At 45.3% G+C, this 19641-nt stretch overlaps 1 protein-coding gene across 3 annotated transcripts; it reads left to right on the top strand.

Annotated features, from left to right (window-relative positions):
• Positions 1 to 1507: 1507 nt before the first annotated feature.
• LOC119933642 (gametocyte-specific factor 1-like) lies at positions 1508 to 17415 on the top strand. Of its 3 annotated transcripts, XM_038753193.1 has the most exons (8): positions 1508 to 1686; positions 2273 to 2344; positions 9251 to 9342; positions 10790 to 10916; positions 11246 to 11323; positions 11941 to 12013; positions 14454 to 14556; positions 17132 to 17415. In XM_038753193.1, exons 3-7 carry the CDS (start codon positions 9256 to 9258, stop codon positions 14536 to 14538), a joined length of 450 nt encoding a protein of 149 aa, XP_038609121.1. In that variant the 5' UTR covers positions 1508 to 1686; positions 2273 to 2344; positions 9251 to 9255; the 3' UTR covers positions 14539 to 14556; positions 17132 to 17415. The 3 variants fall into 3 exon arrangements, with proteins under 3 accessions (XP_038609121.1, XP_038609122.1, XP_038609123.1); XM_038753194.1 differs by lacking the exons at positions 1508 to 1686; positions 2273 to 2344 and adding an exon at positions 6415 to 6521; XM_038753195.1 differs by lacking the exons at positions 1508 to 1686; positions 2273 to 2344 and adding an exon at positions 8621 to 8643.
• Positions 17416 to 19641: the final 2226 nt, after the last annotated feature.

Below are 19641 nucleotides of genomic sequence, written 5' to 3'. Positions count from 1 at the left end.
AGTCTAGGATCACCTAGATTGTAAACTCCATGAGGGTAGAAGTTGCACCTGTTAGCTCTGTTGTACTCTTCCAAACACTCTGTACAGTGCTCTGCACACAGTAGATTGTAAACTCCCTGAAGGCAGGGATAAATCAATAGAATTGTACTCTCAATCAATAGAACTGGGCATTTGGTCTCTGGCCCACCCTCAGCCTTGGAGCACTTATGTACCTATCTATATATTTTACATTATAAATTATTTATTTATATTAATGTCTGTCTCTACCTATAGACTGTAAGCTCGTTATGGGCCAGGAATGTGTCTACAAATTCTTTAGTAGTATATTCCTTCCCAACTGCTTAGTACAGTGCTCTACACACACAAAAGCATTTAATAAGTATCATTGATTGATGTATTGAGCACTATCTGTGTACAGAACAGTATACTATATGCTTGGGAGACTAAATGTAGTAGAGTTGGTGGACATAATCCCTGCCCTCACAGAATTTACAGTGTCCCAAACATTCAGAATAATGGTCTGCACACAGTAGTTTATAAAATCTTTGAGGTTAGGAATTGTATCTATTAACTTTTTTGTGGTGTTTGTTAGGCACTTGCCATGTGCCAGACACCGTTCTAAGCACTGGGGTAAATACCAGTGTCAGGTTGGACAAAGTTCCTGCCCCACACGGGCCTCACTGTCTTAATTCCCATTTTACTGAGGTAATTGATACACAGAAAAGTTAAGTGATTTGCCAAGGCCACAGAGCAGGCAATCAATCAATTATATTTATTAAGCACTTACTGTGAGCCGAGCACTGTTCTAAGTCGTGGGAGAGTACTATATAACAGAGTTGCTAGACAAGCAGTGGAGCCGAGATTAGAAACAGGTCCTCCGGCTCCTAGGTCTGTGCTCTTTCCCCTAGGTCACGCTGTTTTTCACTGTATTGTACTCCCAAAGCACTAGTACAGTGCTCTGCACAGGGTAAGCGCTCAACAATAATAATAATAATTGTGGTATTTGTTAAGTGCTTACTATGTTTCAGGCACTGTTTGCTTGATGGCATGGTGGTCTGGCAGGAGGGAAAAGATTCCTTCCATTGGGAAGGGAGGTGGAATGGCAAGGGCTTTTTGGGGGTTTTTTATATCATCTGTTAAGTGCTTACTATGTGCCAGGTACTGTTCTAAGTGCTGGGGTAGATACAAAGTAATCAGTTTGTACACAGTCCATGTCCCATGCCGAACTCACAGTCTTAACCCACATTTTACAAATGAGGTAATTGAGGCACAGAGAAGTTAAAAGGTTGGGGGAAAATTTCCCATCTATGGGGCAACAGGCAGTCTATTCAGGGTAAGCCTCTCTCTGAAGGGGATTTTGAGGACAGAGAGTGTGAGCCTAGGGGATTCTTCCCAACCACCCTCTGACCGTGGTAGTTAAATTCCAAGTTCCCATCCCAGGAGGGACCCAGTCCCCTTCCTCGGCTCCTTCCCAGTTTCTCGGGTCCGAAAGTTGTGGGGGGAAGGGAGAGAGGGTGCAGCTGAGAGCACTTTGAGATTGCAGTCTCATGGGAGAGGCAGCAGGGCTCTCATTGGCCAGGCACCAAGGGGGTAAGGTCATAAAAGGGCAGGAGCCAGCAGACAAAGGACTGGAAGTTGGTAGCAGTGTGGGTGTAGCCGGTGACCTTTTAATGTGTTTTTAAACAGGTGAGTGCTGGATAACCCTGTGCTGTTTCTAGGTGTTGGGAAAGTGAGCCTCCATGTGACACAGTCAGGCAACTGTATTATTGAGTGCTTACTGTGTGCAGAGCACTGGACTAAGTGCTTGGGAGAGTACAGTATAAGGGATTGATGACTGGGGGTGGGGAGTAAGAGGGAGTCCTGTGGGCCTCCTGAGAGGTAGAGTGTGCTCTGCCCTGTGATGTGCCCTTTGTTTCAAAACAGTGAGCATTCTGAGAAGGGGTCCAGGCAGACAATGCAGCATCAAGTTGGAGCCACAGTGAAGAAGGCGGAGGAATAGAGGGCCTTGGTATTGGTTCAACTAAACCTGAAGTGGAATTGGGGGTTGGGGTTGAGTTGGATTGGTCATTTGGGCCTGGCTAAGGCTGCTTGAGCTGAGTGAGGGGACTGGGGTCTGTTCCTGTTGTGAGGCCTGGGTCTTGGAAACACCCAAAACAGGTTCCTGACAGAGCTGATCTAAGATGTGGGAACAGTAAGCGCTCAATAAATACGATTGAATGAGAGGAGGGGCTTTGTGTGGGCTTTTCTCTAACAGTCCTTTGTTCCCTTGAAGGATTTCTCTCCTGAGTGCTACTTCTCCCTAGTCCTGATCTGGAACAGTTGTTACTCCTGCTTATTTGACCTGGTAAGTGACTTGATATTTGAGAGGAATAGAGGGCATCTCCTCACAAATGAAGGGGACCCCTAACTTGCTTGTCCAAACACAGGCTTGCTGAGCCAGCTTAGGACCTGCCCTTGAAGGCCAGGCTGAAATGTTCTTGGCTGTTCTTGGCATCTTCCTGCCCAGCTGAGTCCTCTGTCTACACATCCTCTCCCTGGGTTCCTCAGTCTTCTGGTGGGAGGGGCCCTGGAAAGTTAGCCAGGGAGCAGTGTGGCCTAGTGGAAAGAGCATGGGCCTGGAAGAAGATCTGGGTTTTAATCCTGCCTCTACCACTTGTCTGCTGTGTGACCTTAGGCAAGTCATCTGGCTTCTCTGTGCCTGTTATCTGTAAATTAACAATAATAATAAAAATGATAATAATTGTGGTATTAAGTGCTTGCTATGTGCCAGGCACTGTACTAAGTGCTGGAGATTGTGAGCCCCATGTGGGTCAGGGTCTGTGTTCAACCTGATTATCTTCTATCTACTCCCATGACTAGTACAGTGCCTGACACATAGTATGTGCTTAAGGAATATTTTAAAAATGCAGGGAAGGTGGTGTGATCAGTCAATTGTATTTGAGTGCCTACTGTGTGCCAAGCACTGTACTAAATGCTTGGGAGAATACAGCAAAAGAGTTTAGACACTATCTCTGCCCACATGGGGCTTACATTCTAAATAGAGGAAACAGAATAAATTCCAGATAGAGAAAATGTGGGCATAAAACAACATGTATATAAGTGGTGTAGCAAGTACATCACTTGTTAATGATGTGTATCTAGCCTTATTTTTATTTATTCTGGTGACCTGACACCTGTCCACATGTTTTGTTTTGTTGTCTGTCTCCCCCTTCTAGACTGTGAGCCTGTTGTTGGGTAGGGACCGTCTCTATATTTTGCCAACTTGTATTTCCCAAGCACTTAGTACAGTGCTCTGCACACAGTAAGCGCTCAATAAATACAATTGAATGAATGAATGAATGCAATACCAGCATCCTCCCTATCTCATAAGCCTGTAACCTTAGCATTATCCTTGGCTCATCTCTCATTCAATCTCACTAAATCTTGTCAGTTCAACCTTCACAGCATCACTAAAATCTGCCCTTTTCCTCTCCACCCAATCCACTACTATACTAATCCAAGCATGTGTATTACAGTTTGACCACTGTGTCTACCTCCTCACTGACCTCCGTGCCTTGTGTCTCTCCCCACTCAGTCCATACTTCACTGTGCTGCTTGGATCATTTTTCTAAAAAAAAAGTTCAGTCTGTCTTTTCCCATTCCTCAAAAACATCCAGTCGTTGCCCATAACCCTCTGGCATCAAACAGAAACTCCTTACCATTAGCTTTAAAGCACTAAATCAGTTCTTCCCCCTCCTACCTTACCTCGCTGACTTCTTACTACAACCCAGCTGGCACACTCTGCTCCCCTACTGCCAAATCACTGTCTGTCATTGTCTATCTCACTGCCGACCGCTTGCTCACGTCCTCCCTCCGGCCTGGAACTGCCCTCCCTCTTCATATATGATAGACCACCATTCTCCCCACTTTCAAAGCCTTATTAAAATCACATATCTGAGCAGCCTTTCAATCCATCACATTTACTGTTTGCAGAACACGATACTAAGCGCTTGAGAGAGTACAATATAAGAGATTTGGTAGACATGTTCCCTCCCCACAGTGAGCATACATTTTAGAGGAGGAGACAGACACTAATATTTGGATGGAGAAGAAAAGGCAGATGCTGGAGATGAGGGCAGAACTGAAGGAAGGTGTACAAAGGGTGTTGAGGAATGGGAGCTGTAATCAACTTGGATGTCCCACTGATGCCTCAAATTAAATGTCCAAACTGAATTTCTTATCTTGCTACCCAAAACCCTGTCCTCCCCCGTTTTTCCCATTACTGTAGATACCACTATCCTTCTATCTCTCAAACCTGTAATCTTGGCATTATCCTCACCTCATCGTTTATTTCATCCACATATCCAATCTGTCACCAAATCCTGTCGGTTCTACCTTCACAACATTGCTAAAATTCATTCATTCATTCATTCAATCGTATTTATTGAGCACTTACTGTGTGCAGAGCACTGTACTAAGCTCTTGGGAAGTACAAGTTGGCAACATATAGAGAAGGTCCCTACCCAACACAGGGCTCACAGTTTAGAAGGGGGAGGCAGACAACAAAACAAAACGTGTGGACAGATGTCAAGTCGTCAGAATAAATAGAAGTAAAGCTAGATACACATCATTAACAAAATAAATAGAATAGAAAATATGTACTATACAAGTAAAATAAATAGAATAATAAATCTGTACAAACATATATGCAGTTGCTGTGGGGAGGGGAAGGAGGTAGGGTGGGGAGGATGGGGAGGAGGAGAGGGAAAAGGGGGCTCAGTCTGGGAAGGCCTCCCTGAGGAGGTGAGATCTCAGTAGGGCTTTGAAGGGAGGAAGAGAGCTAGCTTGGTGGATGTGTGGAGGGAGGGCATTCCAGGCCAGAGGGAGGATGTGGGCCGGGGGTCGACGGTGGGACAAGCGAGAACGCAGTACAGTGAGGAGGTTGGTTAGCAGCAGAGGAGCAGAGGGTGCAGGCTGGGCTGTAGAAGGAGAGAAGGGAGGTGAGGTAGGAGGAGGCAAGGTGATGGAGAGCCTTGAAGCTGAGAGTGAGGAGATTCACCCTTTTCTCTCCATCCAAACTGCTATTACGCCAATCCAAGCCTTTATCCTATCCCACCTTTACTGCATCTGCCTTCTATCTCCCTCCATTCAATCCAACCTTCACTTTGTTGCATGGATCACTTATCAACTAAAATGTTCAGTTCATGCCCTTCTCGCCCCCCAACACACACACACACTCTCTCTCTCCTTAAGAACCTCCAGTGACTGCCCATCGGCCTCTGCATCTAACAAATGCCTTACCATTGGCTTTAAAACTGTCAATCAGCTCACCCCACCCTACCTCACCTCACAGATCTCCTACTACAGCCCAGCCCACACACTCTGTTCTTCTAATGCTATCTTACTCACTGTGCCCTTATGTCATCTATCTCACTACTGACCCCTTTCCCACATCCTCCCCCTATCCTGGAACTCCCTCCCCCTCCATATTTATCAGAGCACCACTCTCTCCACCTTCAAAGCATTATTAAGGTCCCAGGTCCTCCAAGATGCCTTCCAGGATTAAGCCCTCTTTTTCCCTGGCTTACTCTTCTGTGTCTGTGCACTTTGATCTGTGACCTTTGGACATCTGATACTCACCCCATCCCCAAAGCAATTATGTATATATCTTTAAATTATATATTATAAATTATTCATATTATTGTCTGTCTTCCCCTATAGACTGTAAGCTCATTATGGGCAGGGAAATTGCTAAATCTGTTTTATTGTATTCTTCCAATGCTTAGTACAGTGCTCTGCACATAAGTGCTCAATAAATACAATTGATCAGTTCATGGTTTTTTATTGATCACTACGAAGTAGTTTTGAACTATACTGTCCTGCCTCTGTCTGGATAGGTGCAAACACACATACATACACGCACGCACACACGCAGTCTGTCTCTGGGTCTGTATCTGTCTCTGGGGGGTCTTGGTCTTCCCCCAACTTCCTCCTGGGAAGGGGTAAGTCCCTTGGCCTCAGAATTCCCCTGAAAATGGGGGAGAACACTTGTCTCACAGGGGGAATGGGGGACTGTGGGTAAAACTAGATGTGTAATGAGATCTCTGAACCTAAAATTGCCTTTCCTGCCCCCTCCTCTTCCCATCACTTTCCTATGGCTTGACTGGCAGATAGACAACTTCACATTGGGTGGGCCAGTGTCCCCAAAGAGTCAGGATCTCTCGAGCAATTGAGCCCCTGGCCGGGAAGGAATTCCCTCTTCTCCCCCACCCCCACCACCCACCACTTCCTCCCTCCCCCCATCACCTGTCCACTTGAGGCTTCTGCTTGGCTACAGCTGTTGCCTGGGCAACAGGGGAGTCTTTGAAGCGGAACAGGGCTCCTTAGAAGGTTGGCAGCCTCCACTCCCCCGCCCTACCTAATCTCCATCTCGATTTGATCTGGGTCTGGTGAGATGACGCTCTAAAGTCTGAGACTCATGAGATGCTGCTGTCCATCATACTGTCCCTGAGAAGCAGAGTGGCCTGCGGGAAAGAGCCCAGGTTTGGGAGACAGAGTACCTGTGTTATAGTCCTGGCTCTGCAACTTGCCTGCTTTGTGACCTTGGGCAAGTCATTTAACATCTGTAAAATGGGGATTTGATGCTTAGTCTTCCCCTGTGTTAGGCTGTGAGCCCTGGGTAAGAGAGAGATTGTCTCATCTGATTATCCTGGATCTACCCCAGTGCTTAGCATGATGTCTGTCACATAGGTGCTTAATAATAATAATTATTTCTTCACATAGCCTTGCTACTGCCTGACACCTCTCCCCTATCTAGTCTTGCTGTATTTTAATGTCTCTCTCCCCCTTTTGACTGTAAGCACCTTGTGGGCAGGAGTTGTCTAATTCAATCAATCAATCAATCAATCGTATTTATTGAGCGCTTACTATGTGCAGAGCACTGTACTAAGCGCTTGGGAAGTACAAATTGGCAACACATAGAGACAGTCCCTACCCAACAGTGGGCTCACAGTCTAAAAGGGGGAGACAGAGAACAGAACCAAACATACCAACAAAATAAAATAAATAGGATAAAAATGTACAAGTAAAATAAATAAATAAATAAATAAATAAATAAATAGAGTAATAAATATGTATTCTATTGTTAGAATAGATAATAATAAATAACAATTCTAGTCAATTGTAATAAATAACAATTCTATTGTTAGAATAGAATAGAATATATAATTCTATTGTTATACTTTCCCAGGAGCTTAGTACAGTGCCTCTGCACACAGTAAGTGCTTAAGTGACAAGCAGCATGGCCTAGTGGATAGAACACAGGCCTGGGAGTCAGAAGGTCATGAGTCTGCTGTGTGACTTTGGACAAGTCAGTTCACTTCTCTGTTTCTCAGTTCCCACATCTGTAAAATGTGAGCCTTATGTGGGACTGGGACTGTGTCCAACCGATTATCTTGTATCTACCCCAGCAATGGGCACATAGTAAGCGCTTAACAAATACTGTTATTTTACCAATGTGTTTCAGACAAGGGCAGAGCTGGCTCGAGTTCAGTCAGATTAGTCGATTCTATTGTTTGGACACCTGTCTGGAACAGCCTTAAGCACTTGAAAGAAGGCAATAGAATTAGGAGATGTGATCCCTGCCCTCAGGGATCTTACAGTTTAAGTGGGAGAGACCAATTCCAACATGAATTGGAGAAGCAACGTCACTGGAAAGAGCCCGGGCTTTGGAGTCAGAGTTCACGGGTTCAAATCCAGGCTCCACCAATTGTCAGCTGGGTGACTTTGGGCAAGTCACTTCACTTCTCTGGGCCTCAGTTCCCTCATCTGTAAAATGGGGATTAAGACTGTGAGCCCCCCATGGGACAACCTGATCACCTTGTAAACTCCCCAGTGCTTAGAACAGTACTTTGCACATAGTAAGCGCTTAATAAATGCCATCATTATTATTATGAATTAAAAAACAGAAGGAAGAAGGAGTGGGCATTCATTCATTCATTCAATCGTATTTATTGAGCGCTTACTGTGTGTAGAGCACTGTACTAAGGGCTTGGGAAGTACAAGTTGGCAACATATAGAGATGGTCCCTACCCAACAGCGGGCTCACAGTCTAGAAGGGGGAGACAGAGAACAAAACAAAACATATTAACAAAATAAAATAAATAGAATAAATATGTACAAATAAAATAATAGAGTAATAAATACGTACAAACATATATACAGGGCACGAGTGTTCAGTGCTTGTATGTAATGGAGTATGTAAGATGTGGACTGAAACACTTTGTCAGTTGGGAATGCTCAATCGTTTAAGTAGCACAGAAGTTCTGAAGTGGCAGTCGGAGATATGGGATGGGGAGATGAGTAGCGGGAGAAGGCCACCTGGACATGGTAAAGATGGGATTTGAGGGAGAGTTCCAGGCAGAGAAAGCTCTGGCACCTTCTCTCTGCCACTCCCAGAAACAAGCCACTGGAACCATTGTGAGGTTCAGGTGTGAACCCTGGGTCCCTGCAGAGTTCAGGGGAGGGAATCTGTCTATGTCATAATAATGATTGTGATACCTAAGGGCTCACTATGTGTCAAGCACTGTGCTAGAACCAGGATAATCGGACTGACTCAGCCCCTGACCCACAAGGGGCTCACAGTCTAAGAGGAAGGGGGACCAGGTATTTACTCCCCCACTTTAATCAATCAGTGGTAGTTGAATGCTTACTTTGCCTGGGGCCCTGCACTAAAGTATTTGGGAGAATACAGTAGAGATGGCGGAAATGATCCTAGCCCTTGAGGAGCTTACAATTTTAAGATTTAACATGTTTTTACAGATGAGGAAACTGAGGCACAGGAGTCAAGTGACTTGCTCAAAGTCACCCAGCAGGCAAGTGGCAGAGCTGAGATGAGAGTCCAGGCCTCCTGGCTCACAGTACTGTGCTCTAGCCACTAGGCAATGCTGCTCCGTTGCCCTCTCTGAAGCAATGGCTACCTCGGCCCAGCAGAAACAGAAAAGTGAGGGCTATGGGCCAGGGGCCAGCTGCCCAGTGGCCAATGCCAGGGTTATGCAAATCCATCAGCAGTACTCAATGAGCACCTATTGTGAGCAGAGTACTGCACTGAGGCTCTTGGGAGCATTCATTGTCATTAGTAGACATAGGTGCTTGCTCAGTAGTGGTTTGAGCTGCTGTACTGAGGTGGAAGAGGTGGGTTGGGGTGGCAGAAAGCATGGAAGCATTCAGGTCTACATTGTACTAAGCCTGCCTTGGTGACTCTTCCCACCAGTCGTCATGGAACAGATGCTGCAGTGCCCCTATGACAAAAACCACAAAATCCGTGCAAGCCGCATGCAGTACCATCTGGCCAAATGCAGAGAGGTAAGTGCTACATCGTGGTCTTTGGTTTAGGGAGGAGGGGGTGTCTTGAGAGTGGGGAGGAGACTCTGGCAATCAGTGTTCATCCATGTCCAGCCATTCCATGCAACAGGCTCAAAAGGCTCCCTGTAACATCATTGCATCACCATTGCTTAGAGAAGCAGCATGGCTCAGTGGAAAGAGCACGGGCTTTGGAGTCAGAGGTCATGGGTTCAAATCCCGGCTCTGCCACTTGTCAGCTGTGTAACTTTGGGCAAGTCACTTAACTTCTCTGTGCCTCAGTTACCTCATCTGTAAAATGGGGATTAAGACTGTGAGCCCAACGTGGGATGACCTGATCACCTTGTACCCTCCCCAGTGCTTAGAACAGTGCTTTGCACATAGTAAGCACTTAATAAATGCCATTATTATTATTATTATTATTATTATTATTATTATCACACTTGCATGTGGTGTTCACCTGTTAATTCTGGATCAGCAAAAGGAGTCATCCTGGCCCCTGGGTCCTGGAGGATCTCCCCCGTCCCCCTTACCTGGAGACCAGGATTAGGTTGCTAGCCCCCAATGTAATATCCCACAGCTCCCGAACTGCCTCTACCACCTTAGCAGGCTCTGATCTCCACTGTTGATGGCAGGCAAAGAGCCCGGTCTACTTGTGAGCCTCCTGCCTGCAGAGGACAGCTCCACTACTGGCTTCTCGGCTTCAGTTCCCCCTCTGTAAAATGGTGGAGAGACTGGGAAGATGGGGGAAATAGAAGAAATCGGGGTAATTGAAGATAGGGGAAAGGTTTTGTGATCTTTGACCACCAGGGCCCGGCACTGTACTTAAGCACAGGGGTAGATACAAGCTAATCAGGTTGGACACAGTACATGTCCCAACTGGGGATCATGGTCTTAATCCCCATTTTACAGATGAAGGGAATTGAGGCATAGAGCACTTAAATGACTTGCCCAACATCACCCAGCAGACAAGTTGGCCGAGCCAGGATTAAAACCCAAGTCCTTCTGACTCCCACAGTCCCATGTTCAATGCACTAGGCCATGCCGTTTTTCACTTGCCTGCTAGGAGACCTTGAGCGAGTCGCTTCACTTCTCTGTTGCCTACATTTCCTCATGTGTAGAATGGGGATTCAATACCAGTTTTCCTCCTACTTAGGCTGTAAGCCCTGTGTGGGACCTGATTATCTTGTATCCACCCCTGCACTTAATACAGTGTTTGGCCCAAGTGCTTAACAAATACTATTATTATTACTATTATAATTATTATCCTCTACCTCAATGCTTGACCTATAGTAAGCACTTAAATGCCATTATAAAAGTAGATGTGATCCCTACTCTCAGAGTTTACAAGTATTATTGTTACTATATTATTTTGTAATGGGACCTGTAAGATGCAGTCAGTTTAGTCTGCAACCTAATAACTTTGGCAGTTTCTGTCCTGCCCCACCAGAACAATCCGGACACAGCAAGGGGAAAGCTGCCTTGTCCTTTTAACGCATGCCACGTGACCTACAGAGCAGAAATGGGAAGACACATGGGCGAGTGTCCGGACAGGAGCAGAGATTTGGGACACAACGGTAAGGATAAAGCCTGAAACCCAGATGGGGTTGGACATCTTGGTGGGGGGGGGCTCCTAAAAGGTCTCCATCATGGACTGGGGAATCTGATAAGGTCAGCCACTTCCCTGGTATACTGCTCAGTGCCCCTTTCTGTGTGTGAGGATGGTCCCCCAAAGGTGGCAATTACCTCAGGCCCCCCCTTGCAAGAGGCCTGGGGGCTGATAAATCAATCAATCAATCAATCGTATTTATTGAGCGCTTACTGTGTGCAGAGCACTGTACTAAGCACTTGGGAAGTACAAGTTGGCAACAATATATGATCTTCAGGCTCTCCTTGCTGCTTCTAGAGTCCTTCCTTACCAGCGAGGAGAATAAAGCGCTCAGCTCCTGGCAGGCCCCCCCTCCAAAAGAGAACTGGGAACCAGGTAAGTTCTTTGAGTACTTCCAAGCACTTAGTACAGGGCTCTGCACACAGTAAGGGCTCAATAAATACTACTGGATGAATGAATGAACTTGTGTGCAGAGAAGCAGTGTGGTCCAGTGGATAGAGCACAGGGATGGGAGTAGCGTATAAAGATATGTACAAAAGTGCTGTGGGGATGGGGTGAGCAACAAAGAGTTTGAGGTAAAGGCCTAAGTGCAGAGGTAATGCAGAAAGGAGGACAGATAGGATGGGGGGAAAGAAGAGGTTAGTCAGGGAAGGTGTTTTAGAGGAGATACAATTTGATATTACTGGTATGATAATATCTTATGCTTTCTTAGAAGAGTTCAGTTGGAAGACATGATCCCTGACCTCAAGGAGCTTACGATCTAGCAATGACTTATTTAATCCACCTCCTGATTTTCTGAGCTTCAGTGCCTGAATGACCCTTCCCTGAGGGAGGCCTGAAGCAGAGGAAGGCAGCTGTCTTCACCTGGTGGTGGGTGGGTCTGTGGGGAGGGATTGCAGCAAGTCTATACGGAAGATGGTTGAGCCCACCCACTCCCCCTCCTCCCTGCCTGGACTGACCCTCTCTTCCTCTCTTCCCCCACTTTTTCCTAGATGAGGCTGAAGAATCTACAGCAGCTCCTTTTGTTTTTGGTGCCTGGGCCCCCAAGGCTTTGACCTGCCAGAGGTGAGATTCCTCTCAGACCTAGAAAGACTTCATAAGGAAGTCTTGATGAGAAACAGCATGGCCGATGAGAAGCAGCATGGCTCAGTGGAAAGAGCCCGGGCTTTGAAGTCAGATGTCACGAGTTCAAATCCCAGCTCCGCCAACTGCCAGGTGTGTGACTTTGGGCCAGTCACTTCACTTCTCTGTGCCTCAGTTCCCTCATCTGTAAAATGAGGATTAAGACTGTGAGCCCCCCGTGGGGCAACCTGATCACCTTGTAACCTCCCCAGTGCTTAGAAAAGTGCTTTGCACATAGTAAGTGCTTAATAAATGCCATCATTATTATTAGTATTATTATTATTAAGGAGAAGTGTGGCCTATAGGAAAGTCCATGGATCTGGCAGTCAGGGGACATGGGTTTAACCCCAGATCTACCGCTCAATTTCTTTTATTTCTCTCTAGGAAGTAGCATGGTGTAGTGGATAGAGCACAGGCCTGGGATTCAGAAGCTCAGAAGCTTTGCCACTTGTCTGCTGTGTGACCTTGAGCGAGTCACTTCACTTCTCTGTGCCTGTTACCGCATCTGTAAAATGGGGATTGAGACTGTGAGCCCCACGTAGGACAGGGAATGTGTCCAACCCAATTTGCTTGTATCCACCCCAGTGCTTAGTACAGTGCCTGGCACAAAATAGGTGCTTAACAAATACCATTATTATTACTATTATTATTTGTTATTATTATTCATTCAATCATATTTATTGATTGCTTACTGTGTGCAGAGCACTGTACTAAGCACTTGGGAAGTACAAGTTGGCAACATATAGAGACGGTCCCTGCTCAACAATGGGTTATTATGCGTCTTTCCCCCTCTGTGAAATGGGTATCCAATACCTGTCTTCCCTTCAACTTGACTGTGAGCCCCACGTGGGCCAGGGACTGTGTCCATCCCAATTTGCTTGTATCCACCACAGTGCTTAGTACAGTGCCTAGCACAAAATAGGTGCTTAACAAATACCATCATTATTATTGTTGTTGTTATTATTATGCTTCTTTCCCCCCCTGTAAAATGGGTATCCAATACTTGTCTTCCCTCTAACTTGACTGTGAGCCCCTTGAGGGACAGGGACTGTCAGATATTGATTATCTTGTACCTACCCAATTACTTGGCACATAGTAATCTCTTAACAAATATGTGTACTAGATATGATCCCTCCCTTAAGTTTACGGTAGCAGAAGACAAATCCTTAGAGCAAATTACAGATTGGAGATGAAGGTTAGAGGGGAGTGATGGAATGTACAAGATATGTACGTAACTCCCCAGGGGATTGTGGGAAGTTAAGGGCTGAGATGACAGTTAGTTCTAGGTTCTCCTGCTTCTGAGTCTCTGTAGGACTCCCACCCCTTACAACTCCACACCAAAAGTCATGAGCTCTTTTGGGGAAAACAAGTCTGTTTCAAACATGCCCCTTCTCCCCAGCCCCTGAAAGGCCTTCTGGGAAGGAATCACTTACTGTGTGCCCATCACTGTACTGTCTACCTTCCTAGACTGCAAGCCTATTGTGGGCAGGGGACATGCTTACCAACTCTGTTATACTACTCTCCCAAGCACTTAGTAAAGTGTTACACACGGTAAGTGCTCAATAAATAAAATTGATTCACTGTACTAAGTGGCTTGGGAAAGAACAATATAACAAGAGTTGGTAGGCGTGCTCCCTGCCCACAATAAGCTTAGTCTAGTGGGGGAGACAGAAATGAAAATAAATTAGGTATATATCCATAATTTAAGTGCTGTGGGGCTGAGGGAGGGGTAAATAAAGGGAGCAAATCCAAATGCAAGGGTGATGCAGAAGGAGATAGTAGAGGAAATGAGAGCTTAGTCAGGGAAGACCTCTTGGAGGAGATAAGCCCTCAAGGCTTGGAATCATCAAGCTCTTTAGGGCCAGAGCAGGGGAAGCTAGTCCTTAAGTGGCTTCTTGTGGTTAAAAACCCATAAGCTTCAGCAGCAAAGCAAACCCTGTGAAGAAAATGTCCTTAACTTTTGACCTCTCCATCTGCTTAAGCCCTCTCCATTCATTCAATTCATTTGAATGCTTACTGTATGCATAGCCCTGTACTAAGTGCTTGGGAGAGTACAATATAACACTAGACAGACACATTCCCTGCCCATAGTAAGCTTGCAATCTGGAGTGGGAGACAGACACTAATATAAATAAATTAAAGATATGTACATAAGTGTTGTAGGGGCTGGAAAGGGGGAAGGTTAATAAAGGGAGCTTCTCTAAGATGCTCTCCTGGCCCAGTTACCTACCTCTCCTCTAGAGAAGGCTAGAGGGAGACTGGCCCGGCTCCAGTCCTTCTCAGGCTGCAATGATCTGGCAAACTCACTCCTAGGACCTGGATTAAAGGCCAAGTGGGTGGTGGGCTTGGGACCTAATATGCAGATTGACCTCCTCCTTCCTAGTGATGAAAACTCAGAAAAAAAAGAGGACCCCCAGAAGGGCCGTCGAAACCGGCGCAAGAAAGCCAAGCAGGAGAAGAACTTGTGACTGCCCAACCAGCGATTGGTGAGTCATCCCTTCCAAGATGTGGGGAAGGGGACCGCAAGAGCAGAGTGGGTCACTGAGGCAGGGACGAGGAAGAGTTAGCTTACCAGGCCATTCTCAAACTGGCTCAGTTCCTTAAAGAAAGGCAGCAAGCCCTAGTGGAAAGAGAACCTGGGCTCTAATCCTTGCTCTGCCACTTGCCTGCTGGGTGACCTTGGGCAAGTTGCTTGACTTCTGTGGGCCTCAGTCTCCTTTTCTGTAAAACAGGAATTAAATATGTTCTCCCTCAAATTGTGGAACAAGGACTGACCTAATCTTCTCTCTACTCCAACACTTAGGTCAGTGCTAGGCACATAGTAAGTGCTTAACAAATACCATTTTATGCCTTTATTTTTAAAGCCAAACATGCACAATACTCAAACCTGAAGATTGTGTTGCTCAAATACCAAACACAGTGTTCTTTCAAAGGAATCAGTCAGTAGTACTGATGGAGCATTTTGGAGAATACTCCATCATGATCCTTGACCTTACAGCCTAGTGAAGGAAACATAGATATTCAAAGAGGAGAAAGTGCAAAAACGTTATAGGTGTCTGGGGAGAGGAAAATCAGGGAAGGCCTGGAGGCAGTGGGATTTCAGAAGGGCTTTGAAGATCAGGAAGTGCTGATGTCTGATGGCTAATTCATCCATTCCATTGTACTGAGTGCTTACTGTGTGCAGAGAACTGTACTAAGCCCTTCAGAGAGTACAACAACAGACACCTTCCATGCCCACAAGCTTAAATCTAAAGTGTAATGGGAAGAGGAATAGGTCAAATGGTTAATATGTAAACTAACGGGTAAAGTATGTATATGTCCCTAATTTTAATTATATTAATGTCTGTCTCCCTCCTCTAGACTGGGCTCCTTTTTTATGGTATTTAAGTACTTTCAATGCTTCAAGCACTGAAGAAGACACAAGTTAATCAGTTGGGCATAGGCCCCTTCCCACATGTTGCTCACAATCAAGTAGGACGGAGAAAAAGTATTGAATCCTCATTTTACAGTTGAAGGAAACTGAAGCACAGAGAAGTTAAGTGCCTAAGGTCACACAGCAGTCAGAGCTAGGATTAGAATCCAAGTCCTCTGGCACCCAGGCTCTATCCACTAGGCCATACTGCTTCTTGTGGGCAGGAATCTCTACCAACACCATATTGTAACAATAGTAATTGTGGTATTTAAGTGCTTACTATATGCCAAGCACTGTTCTAAGCACTGGTGTAGGTACAAGGTAGGTGAGTTGGATACAGTCCCTATCCCTCCTGGGGTGCTCGGTCTTAATCCCCATTTTACAAATGAGGTAACTGAGACCTCGTAAAGTGACTTGCCCATGGTCACACAAAAGTCATGTGGTGGAGTAGGGATTAGAACCCACGTCCTCCAACTCCCAGGCTTGTGAACTTTCCACTAGGCCAAGCTGCTTGCACTCTTCGAAGCGCTTAGTGCTGTGCTCTGTACATAGTAAGCACTCAAATACCACTGACTTAAAATGCCAGAGGAGGTTTATAAGACTGAGTTGGTGACCTGGAAGGAAGAATCTGTAGCCTAGTTCATCTCTGGGCTCACCCAAACATCTACCCTCAATTCTCACTTATTTTTTTTTTTAGAGTTTTTGTGAAGCACTGTTCTAAGTGCTGGGATAGATACAAGTTTATCAGGGTGGACACAATTCCTGTCTCACATGGGGCTCAGTCTAAATTGGAGGGAGGAAATTTTTCTGTGGTATTGGTTAAATGCTTAGTATATACCAGGCACTGAACTAAGCACCAGGGTGGATTCAAGCTAATCAAGTTGGATATAGTCCATGTCCCATGTAGGGCTCAGTTTTAAGCCCCACCCGACAGATGAGGTAACTAAAGCAGCGTGGCTCCGTGGAAAGAGCCCGGGCTTTGGAGTCAGAGGTCATGGGTTCGAATCCCAGCTCTACCACATTGTCTGCTGTGTGACCTTGGGCAAGTCACTTAACTTCTCTGAGCCTCAGTTACCTCATCTGTAAAATGGGGATTGACTAAGACCCCCCTCCGTGGGACAAACTGATCACCTTGTAACCTCCCCAGTGCTTAGAACAGTGCTTTGCACATAGTAAGCGCTTAACAAATGTCATCATCATTATTATTATTATTAAAGCACAGTGAAATGACTTGCCCAAGATCTCACAGCAGACAGGTGGTAGAGTCAGAATTAGAACCCAAGGTCCTTCTGACTCCCAAGCCCATGTTCTAGCCACTAGGCCATGCTGCTTCTCATATAAAATGAGAATTTAATATTACAGGTGAGGTAACTGGAGCGCAGAGAAGTTGAGACTTGCCCAAGATCACCCAGCAATCAATTAGCAGAGCTGAGATTTAGAACCCAGGTCCTCTAACTCCCAGGCCTGTGCTCTTTCCATTAGGGCACATTGCTTTTCCTCCTGCCATTCAAGACTTGCAATGAAAGAACTCTCAGGACCTCTAACTACAGCACTATTCTCAATCCTCTTACGCACTTGCTGTAACACTTGACAAAGTGGGATTCAAAAAACTGCCTTATCCTCTATTCTTTCTCTTTTCCTCTCCCCAGGTTCTTCTGAGGATATGGCCAGAAACTACCAACTGAGAACAAGCCAGAAGAGAAAGAAACGTTTTAAACTCTCAATTCTTTTCTTTCTTTTTTTTTCCTTTCTTTCCCTCCCCCTCCCCCAACCACCCGAACAACAAGCCTTTTATTAAAACTACTTCTGAAGGAATTTTTTGTAGCCTCCCAGTGGTTACATTTTAGGTATTGTTAACCATTTTAATTCTTGCCGCTCTTGGTATTTTATGGTTTTTTAATTAATAATTGTGATTCAAATAATAAAGCTTGTTTTTCCCCATGACACAAAGAGTTACATATTTGGGGGCTTTTTTGCCTGTGCTGGGGCAGGAGGGCTAGACTCCTGCTAGCCTGAATAGTGATGATGTAGAAAAGCCACAACTTCTGTTACTGAAATGGACAGGCAGGCCCGCTCAGGTTGCTATTAGAACCTAGTCAGGGGCCCTGGGTTCTAATTCCAGTTCCATCACTTGCCTGCTGGGAGACCTTGAGCAAGTCACTCATCTCTGTGCCTGATTCTTCATTGGCAAAATGGGGATTTAATACCTGTTCTCCTTCTTGCTTAGACCTTGAGTCCCATACAGAATAGGGATTTTTTATGGTATTTAAGTGTTTACTATAAGTCAAGCACTTTTCCAAGTGCTGGGGTAGATACAAGTTAATTAGGACAGGGTCCCTATCCCACATGGGACTCACAATTCAAGTGGGAAGGAAAACAGATATTGAATCCCCATTTTTCAGTTGAGAAAACTGAGGCACTGAAGGTCACACAGCAGGCAATTGGCAGAGGCAGGATTAGAACTCGGATCTTCTGACTCCCGGGCCCATGCTCTTTCCATTAGGCCATGCTGCTTCTGACCTGATTATCTGTCTCTCCCAGTGCTTAGCACTGTATTAAACAAATAACACTATTAGCTCACAGCACATCCATATCAATAACTTGAATTTTCACCCTTTGAGCCTTGATATTCACCCTACCCTTAGTTGCATAGGCTTTAGGTATGTAGCTGTAATTTATTTATGTTTGTGTCCCCCTGTAGACCATAAGCTCCTTATGGGCAGGGAATGTCTACTAAATCTGTTGTACTGTGCTTTCCCAGGAGCTTAGAATAGTGCTCTGCTCATAGAAAGCACTCAATACTATTGTTGAAGTTCCCCAACAGGAATGAGACTGTTTTCAACATCTTTTCTAGCCTAGGCCCTTTAGACTATAAGCTTTCTGTGGGCAGAGAATGTGGCTGTGGGGATGGCTATGAGAATGTGGCTACTGACTCTATTATAGTGTAAGCTCCGGAGTGTTCCACACACAGTAAATGCTCAATGAATATAATTGACTGATTAACTGATTGGTCATCCTCTGCATTCACTGAGATGAGTGAATAATAATAATAATTATGGTATTTGTTAAGCGCTTACTATGTGCCAGGCACTGTACTAATATCTGGGGTAGAGGTTGAGGCTGGCCATGGCAAACAACTGACTGGGCAATCTGGACACATGGAAACTGACCAGGAGCTCTGGTTTGAGGGACCAGATTTCCAGCTTTGGTTAAAATTTTTGCAAAGACTCCAACTAAGTACTTAGTATAGTGCTCTGCACACAGTAAGTGCTCAATAAATACGATTGAATGAACTAATAACTTGCCTCTACTTGTCTATTGTGTGACCTTAGGCAAGTCACTTATCTTTTCTGTACCTCAGTTACCTCATTTGTAAAAGGGAGATTAAGACTGTGGGCTCCATGTGGGACATAGATTGTTTCCAATCTGATTAGTTTATATCTACCCCAGTGCTTAGTATAGTGCCCGGCACATAGTAAGCACTTGAAAAACACCAAAAAAGAACACTAATAGCAGCAACTGAGCATCTACTATGGGCAAGAACACTGAATTAAATTCTTATTCATTCAATTGTATTTATTGAGCACTTACTGTGTGCAGAGCATTGTACTAAGCGCTTGGAAAGTACAATTCAGCAATAGAGACAATCCCTGCCCACACCGGGTTTACAGTCTAGAAGGGGGGAGACAGACATCAAAACAAGTAAACAGACATCAGTATAATAATAATAATAATGATGGCATTTATTAAGTGCTCACTATGTGCAAAGCACTGTTCTAAGCACTGGGGAGGTTACAAGGTGATCAGGTTGTCCCACGGCGAGCTCACAGTCTTAATCCCCATTTTACAGATGAGGTAACTGAGGCCCAGAGAAGTTAAGTGATTTGCCCAAAATCACATAGCTGACAACTGGCGGAGCAGGGATTTGAACCCCTGACCTCTGACTCCAAAGCCCATGCTCTTTCCACTGAGCCACACTGCTTCCCCAATAGAATTAGAGCTAGGAGGGTGCAATACAATTAGCAGAAGCAGCACGGCCTAATGAAAGGCCTGGAAGTTAGAGAACCTGGGTTCTAAACCTAGTTCCATCAAGTACCTGCTGTGTGACCTTCAACAAGTCACTTAACTTCTCTGTGCCTCAGTTCCCTCATCTGCAAAA

This window comes from Tachyglossus aculeatus, chromosome 10 (assembly GCF_015852505.1).
Source record: "Tachyglossus aculeatus isolate mTacAcu1 chromosome 10, mTacAcu1.pri, whole genome shotgun sequence".
Lineage (NCBI taxonomy): Eukaryota > Metazoa > Chordata > Mammalia > Monotremata > Tachyglossidae > Tachyglossus > Tachyglossus aculeatus.
Note: the sequence above shows the minus strand (reverse complement) of the source record. Positions and strands in the feature narration are given on the sequence as shown.